General features: G+C 30.1%; 1 protein-coding gene across 1 annotated transcript; it reads right to left on the bottom strand.

Annotated features, from left to right (window-relative positions):
* Nucleotides 1-3,508: 3,508 nt before the first annotated feature.
* On the bottom strand, nucleotides 3,509-13,003 carry LOC108780021 (solute carrier family 41 member 1). Its single transcript, XM_018547592.1, has 7 exons — nucleotides 12,987-13,003; nucleotides 5,546-5,981; nucleotides 4,720-5,191; nucleotides 4,506-4,653; nucleotides 4,237-4,439; nucleotides 4,013-4,161; nucleotides 3,509-3,926 (listed from the first exon to the last, which is right to left on the bottom strand). Exons 2-7 carry the CDS (start codon nucleotides 5,936-5,938, stop codon nucleotides 3,741-3,743), a joined length of 1,551 nt encoding a protein of 516 aa, XP_018403094.1. The 5' UTR covers nucleotides 5,939-5,981; nucleotides 12,987-13,003; the 3' UTR covers nucleotides 3,509-3,740.
* Between the last annotated feature and the right edge of the window lie 259 nt (nucleotides 13,004-13,262).

The raw sequence follows: 13,262 nt of genomic DNA, 5'->3' as shown, positions 1-13,262 counted from the left end.
ACAAGTATATTCCTCTTTCCAAGATAATTTCGTAAAACGTTAAACAAGAAGATTTTTCAATGCTAGAAAGACTGTCAAAGTTACTACGAAATTGTTTTTTTTCTTTGGAGTTTCCATTGGATGATAGATTGATAGCGTCTTCAACCTTTTCAAGGTATATAACGCTTTCTACTATACAAACAGCTTTAAAAAAATAAAAAAATTAAAGCTTGAAAAAGAAAGAATACGATAAGACTGCGAAATTGAAATAATTGTGATTTGAACAAGATAGAGTGCGAAGAGAAGCAGAAACTGAAAGAGAAACAATGAAAGGAGAAATTAAAGGTTTATATGATAAGAGAATTGTTAATGATAAAACAAAAATAAGATAAAGCTGGAATAGTTTTTCAACTAAGAGTTAAGTTAAGCTTAGTAAACGAAAATGGATTAAAACAGATTGAAATTATAATCCATTAAATTCATCCGAATAGGTACTTTAGTATAGCATTTACTTAGTAATGCATTTTCACTTTTTTAGATTCAATTGGACGGAAAAACCTTTTTTTAGATTTAATGGAATTGAAAAACTGCATTTTCTATTCAGAATTTTAAATTGAGCAGTGTATTCACAATGCACTTAAAGAATTAAATTTTGTTTAGAATAAAGATGTGCTTCATACAATTCCTACAAATAAATAAAAATGCACTGAGATTGAAAAAGATTTATTTCAATATTCGCGAATGTGTATTTTTAAAGATCTGAATTAATTCTCGTTTACTGGGGACACTAAGTGGTTTGAAAAAGAAATGTCCAAAGACGATTAATTTCATTCGAAACTTTCAAAAATTTAATTCTCAGACATAAGTAAAAATACGGACACCCCGGTTGAATCATCGCTACAAACTTAAACCATTATTTAAAAAAAAAATAATAAAAATAAATTAATATTTATTCTGTGCATTTGTTCCCAGTTATCAAAAGCGTTGGTCGAAAAAAGAAGAGAGCCAATAAATAAACGTTGTTGTCAGCGTTTGTTCAGATAATAGGTTCAGATAGTACGATACTTTTATTAATATCCAGAACTCTAAGACCAGTATCCAGTCAGTTCTTATATTCAAAACCGGTTTAAGTTCAGTTTTGAGGTCTCACAAATCAATCAGAAGGCTGCATTAGCGTCTTAAGACATTGCTTAAGATGATTTTGAAATAAGAACCGACTATGAATATCGGCCTAATTTGAAATTTTAATTCATAATATACTTTCGTTTAATCTCCTGGTCATAATCTTTTATCTCAAATACAAATTGGATTTAGATCCTGTCGTAAGACAAATAATTTTGCAGTTAATTAATATAATATGCAATTATAAGATTTAGTCTTTTGTAGCTATGACAATATTTTGAGAATTTTATTTTTTCACGTATGTCAACTCTTGTTTAATCTGTAATATATCTTGGCAAGAAAAATTTATATAATTACAAATATTTCGATTTATTCAAAATAAAATGTCATTATACATATATACATATGTATAGAAATATATTTTTAATTGTAGCTTTAAATGTTTTGTATCCATTTCTACCAATGTAGATTAACTTTAATATCTCTCGATTTAATTTATTCTTTATTCTTAAATTCTTAAAATTAAAAAATAATAAAAATTAAATCAAACCTAGATTAAAGTTAATTTACATTAGTAGAAACAGATCTCAGTAAAGCCAATAGTAAAACTATTGGCAATTTATATTGGATTCACTAGCCTGCACTGGTGCATATTAAAACCATTGTATACTAGTTTAAGGAGGGAACCTGATTCAGAGAGTCAAAATATCTTTTTTTACTCTTCAATCAATAGTATTACTCTTAGAAAATATACTCGTAAAGTTTTAGACCGAACTTTGAAATATTGTTTTTGTAATAGAAACAAGTACGCGTCGCACAGATATTATACAGTGTGCGAGGCAGGAGTGTCCATTGTGCTCCGCTTCTCAGTCTCTAGCACGGTATTATTGACCTTAGCAGATGTTTATTTTCAAAGAAAGTGGTGGAATAGTATCAACAGTTAGTCTAGCTTTGTCTGGAATAGCGGATTAACGGTCAGTTACAAAAAAGTACTACTTTTCGATATTGAAAGCTAAACGCGTTTTCCTCAAAATCATTTTTCCGAAATTGTGAAAGATTACTCAAAAACTATTCAACCAGTCGACTTTTCATAGATTTTTTAATAATAATTATATAATTGTCAACCACACATTCTAAAATGTTTATTAAATTTGTATAAACGAATATTTCTGCATAAATAAATCGAAATTTTTTGATCAAACAAAAATTGTTACTTTTTTCAAAGTTCCACAATTCTTACAATTGGATATTTTTTTCTATTTTTTTAATTCATCGAGGATAAAATATTTAATTTAAAAAAATTTAGTTTTTGTTTCAGACAAGAAATACAAATTGCACACCAATTTACAATTCCAGTGGCAAAGCATAATATTGATTAATAAATAACTTATATAAATTTTGTTATAGTTATTATTAGTTTATTAAAAAATTATTTTGCATTTTTTTTTAAATATACAACAAATCACTCGTAAAGTTTTGGAAAAATCGGCTTCATGGTTTGTTCATAAAAATTAGCTACTTTTCAGCATTCTAAAGTAGGTTTCCCTCTTCATTTGAGTAAAAGCAAAATGCAAATATATTTCGAATTATAAAATACATATTTTACCTAGCAGTACAATAAAGTATATTGAATATTTCACAATGTAACCATTTTATGTTTATTTATAAATTTTTAAGTTAATTTGTATACGGCTTTAATGTACACCAGTGCGCACTGAATGCGTCCAATTGAATTTGCTATATGTAAAAACAAAAAACTTACATATATACAAATTGTTTAGGCTTAATACATATATAGTAATATGTACCTATATATAATTTTTCAAGTATTAATAAATTGAAAAAAATACTAGAAGAAAGAAACAAAAAGAGAAAAAGAAAAGGCTGTTCTTTTTACTGAACTAGTTCACAGAGTGCAATAAGTTGAAATGAAACAGATACACGTTTGTTTCATTTCAACTTATTGCACTGTTCAGTACTATGTGCACCAGTTCAGACAGTACAGGTAAAAAGAACAAGCCTATAGAGGACGCATTTCTCTTTAACGCCATAATTGAGAATTGCACTAAGTAAAGTTCCCCCCTCTATAGATAATTATATAAAAAATATTAAAATTTATATTTAAATTTTAACTGATTGATATGGTGTTATGTGTATGTATACGTGTACAATATATATCTACTAGGTATTATATACAATACAATTAAACTAAATTTATATATACATATAGGCACACACATCATATAATTGATATGACGAAGTTTAAGAAAATATCTTGTATGATGGCAATTTAGGTTAACGTATAGAATGAAATGTATGTATACTCATTTACTGGCCTATATTTATTGGCATTTGCAGTCGCAATTTAAAATAAATATTGTAATTCCTATCTTTGTAATTACGTGGCAATTTTATTATTAATGTAATAGGAATCAATATTAGCGCGAATACTGTACTTTTTTTAAAAATAAAAACTTACTGTAACGAAAACTATATCCACTGATAATCTCGAATTACATTTGGTATCGCACGTCGTAAATTCAAATCAGATTTTTCATCGCAGTCTTTCGAACGACAGTTCCAAAATTTATGATCTGTAACGTTATAAAGGATTTAAAATATTATATAAACTTTAACGATCAATCTCCTACGTCAGAGTCGCCGTCGCCTATGGCATAAAGAATGTGGAAGGCAATTCCAAGAAGCGCAGTTCCTATAAGATCGCCTGCTGCAGTTAAATATGGTATCGCGGAACTGTCTGGATCCATACCTCTTGTCCACATCCAAACAACCATTAATTGCGCAATATATAACAACAAGATTACCTAAAAATTAAAGCAAGTTTAATCAATAATTTTTTAAATTTCAGCCAGTATTATTTTTTACAAAGATTAATATATGTATACTACACCTGTAACATCGCAGCAATCAAATATATCGTGATAAATATAGGCGTGAATGAGGTATGCCCCGCCTGAAGGTAACTAATGGTATAACTAAAAATTAAATGCCCTGGTATCACCATCATCAGCAATAGTCTAGCTGTCCTCGCGTGTCCTCCTGTTAAAAATTCCTCATTATAAATTCACGACCATGTAATTATATCTTGTGCATCAATTTTCATAGCAAACTCACCTTTAGCAAAAAATGCATAAAATGGACTAATGCAAACATTGAGAGTTTTTTGAACACCCGTGTGATAATCTTTATGTAGGGACGTCGATATTCTACTAGCCTGAACGGCGACCAAGTTTCCCCCAACGCCATTAATTACTAATTGAAAGACCGCTATGCCCTTGTAACTCGATATGGTGTAGTCCAAAATCAGTCCACCAAGACTAAAACCAATGTTGTCCGACAATACGCGCATTTACTTTATAAAATATGCAAGCGAAAATAATTACCTGCTAATTAACATCGCGGATATCACAGGCGTCCAGCCGTAATCCAATACTTCTTTAGTAAATGGATTTCTAGCTGCTATGTAACCCCATACAGGAGTTATAAATACACAATATGCTATCAATAATGGAGCTGCCCATGGAGCATTACCTAAAAAAATTCGTTGATTTTTTATTTAAATAAACACAAAAAATATGGTAAATCAACTATTTATACCTATTGCTTTATATAACATAGAAGCGATCCAAGATAAAAGAGCTAATGTAGTTAAATCTCCTAAAGAAGCCGCGATCGGCGTAGCGACATTGTCAGGATTGATGTTCATTCGTCGCGACAATAGTATGACTGCGACCATTACGAGGCCCAGAAGGAAACTGGCTACGGAAGCGGTAATCAAGGCACTGGCGCACAATAACAATCCATGGTGAATATCAAAGTGGGCTTCCGGAATCCAACCAAGGATCACGGCCGCCAACGATGCCAGTAAACCAACTACCATAGCCTGACATTGGATTAAAGCTAAATTTCCCATAATCAATGTCCATTGTTGTTTCGTCGTATCCATTTGACCCAGATTAGCTTGGGTCGACAATCTCGAGGCCAACGTCATCTCCAGGTTTCCCTTTAAACCCAGTAGTGCAGGAACTAATATATATACTTCGGATACCACTTGATATACTGGCCAATGCTAAAATTCAACGTTTTATTCGTGAGATTAGATTTATTATCCTTGAACACACTAGAATAACAGTTTGTAAGTTTATGATTAGTTCTTTAAAGAGACGTAATACAAAATTCTTATTATTAGTAAAGAGAAGCAAATTACTGCTACTGTATCTTATTTATTTTCTATTTCAGAATTCCTAAAAAATATGCATGAAACTGATACATGTCCATTTCTATCAATACAAATTAACTTTAATCTCTTGATCTAAAACTTTTTTAATTCTTTTCCTAGTTTTAAGAATGAGAAGAAAACAAATTAAATAGAGATTAAAGTTAATCAACACTGGTAGAAAAAGACAAGAGTCATTTTTAATACCTGCACCACGTCTAGTAGCAAACTAGCGGCAACCATGCCGAAGCCGGCAAGTAGGAAGGGTATAAACATCTGGATGGATATAGACCAGACGGTTTCATCATCTGCATTTTCCACTTCATTCCTTTGATTGTCCTTTTTCCCGCTGCTAAATACGACATTTTCGCTATCCAGCGACGGTATCAATCGCTGTATATCGCCCTTTTCGTTTTCATCGCTCTCATCTTCAGAGGTGATCTCCAATTCCATATTATTGATATCGGTGATGGTCGAAATGAATAGTTCGTCGCTGCCTAATCCTACCATTTTATTCAGCGGTAAACTACTTTTATTTAGTTGCCTGCGACGAAGTTTATTGTGCCCAAAGCGGTTTTCCTGTATCTTCGCATGGCTCATTCTCGTTAGCTTTCCTTTTGCGAATCACCGGGAAATACTGCGACTAAAAACAGAATAATTCGTTAGAGTAGCCAAAAATATACCTGCGAATTTTTTTGAAATAATTATTTAAATTTCGCGCATGTCTAATTTATGAACTGAATTATTAATAGATCCGAAGAATTAGAGAATTTAGATTTGTCGATAAAAAATGCACTTAAGATTAATTATTCGTGATAAGGAAAATATAATATGCATCATTTTCTCATAATGTATTTTCAGTCTAACGCTAATAAAAATTTAATGACTTGTATAAAGATAAAAATTGATAGAAAAATTATTGGAATTTCGTTAAGAACAATCCATATTATCAACAAGATGGCAGATTTGTGCAGCAATTATTTCGTATCAACAATCGGAATTTGTAAGAAATGCATGTTTTTTTTATATAACACTGAGATGTCGTATGTTGTCTATTATTTAAGGTGAAGACTTTAGGCGTGTAACTAAAGCTACGTAAGCGAAAGATACGTTTCGTCACGTTTGTTCTAGCCTGTTTTTAGAGTTGGATCTAATTTAGACCCACCGTTGGTTTTGCAAGTTCCTGACTCTCTTTTTTCTTTCTTTTTATTCCACCGTGTCGTATAGTCTCTTAATGTTGTTATTATTATATAATTTCAAAATAATCTTACGTTTCAAAAATTATGAGGAATGGGTTAATGAGAATGAACCTTACATTTATATAATACAATTCCGTGACAGAAAGAAGTTGCTGTAATAACGCATGAGTTAAACTTTTTAGTATAGTTCTTAAATAATTACTATTATACATTATTATAAATAATCCGTAAATTTTCTTATGAATTAATATGACGGAATTTTAAATTCACAGTTAACTTATTAATATAATACTAAAAAATTGCTCTCATCTATTATAAATCTTAATCAATAATTGGTCTTTAAAGTGTTTAAATTACATAAAAATAACAAAATAATTTAAAAAAGATAATACAATATAAAAAATGTATATAAAATAAAATCAATATAATTTTATAAAACAATCTTTTATCACGTAAGATTATTTATTACGTATAATGTTATCAAGGTTTCGTAATGTACATAGTATTATTTTCACGTTCAGATAGTTGTCGCGATAAAAACTTTATATTTCACAAATCGATAATTATTCACGTAAAATTGTATTTTCATGAAGTTCACGTGTAGCGATCTGCTCTTAGTGCCAAAGATTTGGATTTAAAGATCCATCAAGAATCTATATATCAGATTTTATTTGATCATCTCTCAGAAGGCAATGGCAAACAATTGAGAAAGTATTTGCTATTATAACAATTGCCATTATGACCTCTTCTAATAGATCGTCTGGGATAGGCATTAAAATATATAGATCCTATATATAGTATTTGCGGATATGTGTAGAAGAGTTACGTCTCTGGCAAGAGACCACAGTTTTATTGTTAGAAAAAAGCTGATACACAATTTCTATTAATGACAAAGAAATACAATTTTTATACATGTCGTAAACATTATTACTTACATATCACTTCGAAAATAAATTACTTATTAATATTGATCTTAAAATAATATTTATGAATGCTTCTTAATCGAAATATTTAGATTAAGAAACGTTGAAATTATGAAATTGTGTAGCAATCGTGGTGTAAAAAGTTACGTGTTTGCTCTTTATGCTAAAGATTCGGATTCAAATCCACACAGAACATACTAATTTTATTTGATCGTTGCCTCTCTTAACGAAAGTAATTGCAAATCATACACAGAATATTTTTGGCATGAGAATCTTTTAATAGGCTATTCGGTTAACCGACGTTGAATCTTATGTATGTATATATGCAAAAGAGAGGTCACTACGTCTCTGACAAGAGACTATAGACTTAGAAGAATGTATACACATAGAGTAAAATTGTATTATAAAACGGCCTCAAGATTCTTATTTTTTTTTTTTTAACAATAATGTACAATAAATACAAGTTAGACGCGGGAATTAAAGTGCGATAATAAATTAATAACAAATTAGTTTAGTAATAAAAATGTAATTGTATGTTTCGACTTTCTCTTCAAGATTTCAAACCATTTTCAATGTGTTAACAAAATTGTATCAAAGATGTATTTTACTGGACAAAAAACAAAGCGTAATACTGTTTCAATGAGGATATGTCAAAATATACAAAGGCTGCTTAATATCCAAATCTTTGGCACCAAGAGCAGATCGCTACACGTGAACTTTATAGAAATACAATTTTACGTGAATAATTATCGATTTGTGAAATATAAAGTTTTTATCGCGACAACTATCTGAACGTGAAAATAATACTATGTACATTACGAAACCTTGATAACATTATACGTAATAAATAAATGTTTAATATTACATAGTAAACATAATTTCCACTGTAAATAAATTAATGTAGTTTTGATGTAAAAAGTAGTTACAAATTTAAATATAGTAGACAAAGAGGACACTTAGGGTCAACAGTCTAAAAACATAATAGAAAATAAAAATAATAAAATAATAGGGAAATAATATACTATATCACAATACTATACCAAACAGCCTTTGTCATTATAACATCACGAAGTCTATCGCTTCGTAGTCCACAGTAAAATGTATTTTTGTACACAACCTTATTATTATTATTGAATATTACATCAGTAGCGCAAGAATAAATTAATAACAAATTATAGTTACTTGTATCGTACTTGTCGTTTGTTGTATACTATTTTGTTCATATCACAAGTCTTATTATATATAATTTGATTTTTCTAGTATAAATATCTCTTGAGTGTTCCTTATCATACAAGGAAAACAGATAATATGGCTGTGTCCAGTAGACAAAGCAGCTCATTGAGTTCTTTAATATAATTGGTTTTTGCCTTTAGTTTATTTCTAAAGATTTGTTTTTTATTGCTGCATTGGACTACATTAAAACTTTTGGTTTTTGCCAAATTTTAAATCAATATTTTACTTTAAGTATAAAGTGTATACTAAGGGTGCGTTCTGAATTATGCATGAAGCGCATGTGGTATCATTTTATTCTTCTTTATTCTTTGGATGAACAATAATGACAAATGATGTATGATGCATTTTTTGTGCGTACTTTGAAACACACTCTAACAGATTTTGGATGCAGAAACTAATGATAAGATACATTTTTTATTGCTGAACTACAGAATTTTAATTGTTAAATATTAAACATATATTTATTTCACTTTTTATGCATATACCAAGATTACAATAATTCAGCTATAAAAAACAAATATATAATAAATAATTTATTTACTGAGAATATAAACAGACCTATAATAAAACAATCACATTGAGAGCTCACTAAGCTACTGGGTTGTATTGAAAAGTACGTTATCAGTGTTATACATGCCATTTTATCTTTATAGTTCATTAGAAGTAAAACAAGGATAAAATAACATAATAGCATTGATAGTGTAAATGTAGCCTATAGATTTGTTCTTTTTAATTGGATTTTCTTGTAAAATTCATTTTTCCTCTTGTCTCTTTTACCAAAAGATTCATAAAAGTAAAGAATAAGTTATCAATTTAAATGTTATAATATTTTGAATATATTCGATTATCTCACATAAATTTATCATCAAAGTTTCCTAATTTTTTGCTAAAATCGACTAAAATTTTGCGTTATACAATACTGTTTATCATGATATTTCCATTAGCTAAAACTGACTCACTGTTTTATGTCAGTTTTACTAAGAAAAAGGACCTTCCTCTCTCAATTTCTAATATTACAAACAAAATTCTATAAAATTTCAATTTATATTTAATGCACTTAAAATATTGTAATTCTGCACTGAAATGTTTGCACTATAAAAAATGTATAATAACCTCTGCATAGTGAATCCTAAGTCACACGATACATAAAATAAACACATTTTGCGATTTCGCTTGAAAATCTTCGTTAGACAGCCGTGCTTTCAAAACAATTCATAGAAGAAAATTTTCATGTTCATCCCAATAAAAAAGCAGATTCTTCTTCGCTCGCGCGGTTGTCTGACAGCTGCTGATAGCCCGGCCGCCATAACCTTAAAATGCCACGTACCTCGAATACATAACAATTTTTCTTCGCGTGTTGATCCATCGGCTGATCATAAGCGCGATTTCGCGTATATCCAAGATAATTCCGAATTCCTCGAGAAGAAACAAAAGGTTCCACGTCGAGTTCACCGAGCAATTCTAATCATTCTAATCAATTCTAATTCACTGACAAGCACACAACGTGAAGTGCGCCGCGTATCCTACGTCAACGTCAATTCAATACACGCAGTATTGAGTGAAAGTCGCCGAGTCGATACTATCGAACCGCCGGCCGCTTGCGATTCTCGAATGGTGACCTAAAAAAGTTGTCGCGGACTCGCGGTTCGTGGTCGCTTCGCGCGTGCGGCATCTTTTCCGAATTTTCGCATAGAAATCGCGTCGATTTGTTGAATCCTCAAATGGAACATGGAACAGACCTTGGGACAAACTGAAAAGATATAGAAAACGGAATAGCATGGCTAGCTGAGATAGATGCTGATGGATAATTGCTGGCTGGGCTGCAGGTGAACGAGCGTCATGATATGCACTTGAGATACATAAGTGGTATGTGGTAAATATTTAAAATGTGAATTAAAAGCTATATAATTGTATCGGGCTAAATTTTTTATGCGCTTGAGACATTCTCGTTTAGAAAACGTATGCTAAATAATAGATATGCGATGATCTAATGAAAACAATAGTGATTTCCGATGCCGCTGATATTTCGAGACGCATATATTTCCCGCCAGTGAAAGAAAATGGCCTCGGTGAAAATAAAAATTGGAGTATAAGTTGAATGTAATGCTGATTCTACGAGTCGGTAGTCAGTCTTATCGGTAAAGTTGACCAATAAGGGGAGTGATAGAAATGTAAACAAGAGTTTAAAGAGACAAAAATTGAGACAATAAAAAATAAAAGAGACGTTTATATTTTTTTTATCCTTCTTAGGAAAAAAATAAAGTTACAAAATAATATTATACATATATCCATGAAATCTATCTCATGTTCCAACATGTTCCAACATGCTCCACATTCACTCTAATATGAGTGCGTTGGAGTAATACCTTAGCGAAAATACCCAAATACGAAAATTTAGAGATACAAATATATTTCATATTTATTGGCGTTTGCAAAATAAGAAAATATTTTGTTTGTAATTTTATAAATTGCATTGAAAGATATATGAATTGATTATCGTTACACATGTCCTATGTGATATAGTAATAAACTTGTGCATGTTATGAGAAGATAAACATCATTTAATTTATATACAAGTAATCTTTATTATCCTTTAAAGTAAATCCCTCTTAGAGAGAGAGAGAGACAATACATTTCTGATAATAGTTTGAGAGAACTCTATGAAAAGTTGCGAATATCGCCTTAAGTCTTGTTGTCATACGATTTTGAGTGTTTAAAATGTTTGTAAATCAAGTTTCTTTTATCGCCTCCTTTAGTTTAGGAAGCAAAAAATGTCTATTGAAACCTCGGTTCGAGCAAAAATTATTGTACATGTTTTGAATGAAAAGTATTAGAACCCAGGTAGAAGATATACTGAAAAAAAGTCTAGTAATAGCTATTAAGTATATGGTGAAATAATATGTCAATCAAATGTTCAGTTAATATAACAAAAAATAATGTTACTTTTATAAATATTTAGTATTACCAGAGATGATAATATCATACTATTTGTAAAAATAACATTATTTTTTGTTATATTAACCAAACATTTGATTGACATTTCACCATGCATTTAATAGCTATTACTAGACTTTTTTTTCATAGCGTCATAATTATTTATAGAGCGTCATCATGATGTCATTTGAGAGGAAGAGAGAAAAAGAGAGAGAGAGAGAGAGAGAGAGAGAGAGAAATACATTAAAATAAATTTAAAAATAAACTTATAACAAATGTAGTCATGATGATGCCCTTATGATATTATTTTGATTTCTGTGTTCTATTTGGGAATGTGTGACAACAAGACTTTGCGAATTGAACAAATGTTATTTGAAGTCTATTGTCTGTATAATTTTGAAGGATAATAAAAGTTATTTGTATACAAGTGGTGTACATTTTCTGATAACCATTTATCGAACTTTATTGCTATACCACGTAATATGATAAATGACGGAAATTATGAGAGAAAATTATAATAATATTTTTAAGTATTTTAAATATAAGAAATATGTGTGTTTATTATAGTATTTGAAAAAAATACTATAAACTTCAAAATCTTCAGTTTTATTTCTATTACATCTACTAATATATTGTTGTTGTGTTATAGTATGCATCTCCTCACAACTTTTAAATAAAATATATACTAACTAATATGTATAAAGCTGTTCAAAAATTAAAATCACTTATCACGCTTTTTGTTATAATGGTCATCTATCATTAGGAGATCCAAATTTTATATAAAATAGAATTTGTTTTTTTGCTTTTACTATGGTAGACTGTTGCAGATCTCCTAATGACCTAATGACTGAAGACATAGCTCAACGCTCAGTGACCTCGCTCACTTGTATGCAAAATTTGTATCGAGCATTCTAATATTCTAAAGTTACTAGTGATATAAAATTTATATATAAAGCTGAAATGACTTAATGAATAGAAACTTCTCACAAAATTAATCTATCTTCAAATATTTTGTTTGTATGTAGTCATACTCATTCATTATGGAAATACATTATTACTTTAATATTAATTATTTGATTAATAATTATTTTTATATTGAGCATTTTTGTGAGTTTTTTGTGAACGTTTAGGACGATAAAATCAATTTTTATTTGCGACATCTGTATTCATATCATCTGTATTCTGTAATGTTAATAATAGCTGGTGTAGACATAAAGCCGTACATACATACATATACTTGTACACGTTCACATATCACACATACCCACTCGTGTTAATTCATGTACAGAAATCCTATTATTCATATCTGATGTACTAAATGCATTATGTTTACAAATTGGAATGTCAGCACTATGTTACCGTTTATTATTTTAGTTGATGTGTCGGTTGCTTTGAAATATATCGTCTCTTTCCCTCTTGAGAGTCAAACGTCACTCGTCTTTGGCTATTCGTCTTCGAATATCTTATTGCCAGTACGCCGTGCTTGAAATACCTTGTGTCTGGGCGACTAGGCATAGTGCCCATCGACGTACTCTCAGCCCTGATAATACCTCGCAACGCTTTGAACGGTCGAGGTGTCTGATCTTCGGCAGAGGGAAAATCAAATCGCTTACCTAAATCGCGCGGAGTTTCAAT

This window comes from Cyphomyrmex costatus, unplaced genomic scaffold (genome assembly GCF_001594065.2).
Source record: "Cyphomyrmex costatus isolate MS0001 unplaced genomic scaffold, Ccosl1.0 scaffold664, whole genome shotgun sequence".
NCBI classification, from domain to species: domain Eukaryota; kingdom Metazoa; phylum Arthropoda; class Insecta; order Hymenoptera; family Formicidae; genus Cyphomyrmex; species Cyphomyrmex costatus.
This window is presented reverse-complemented; position numbering and strand designations above follow the sequence as displayed.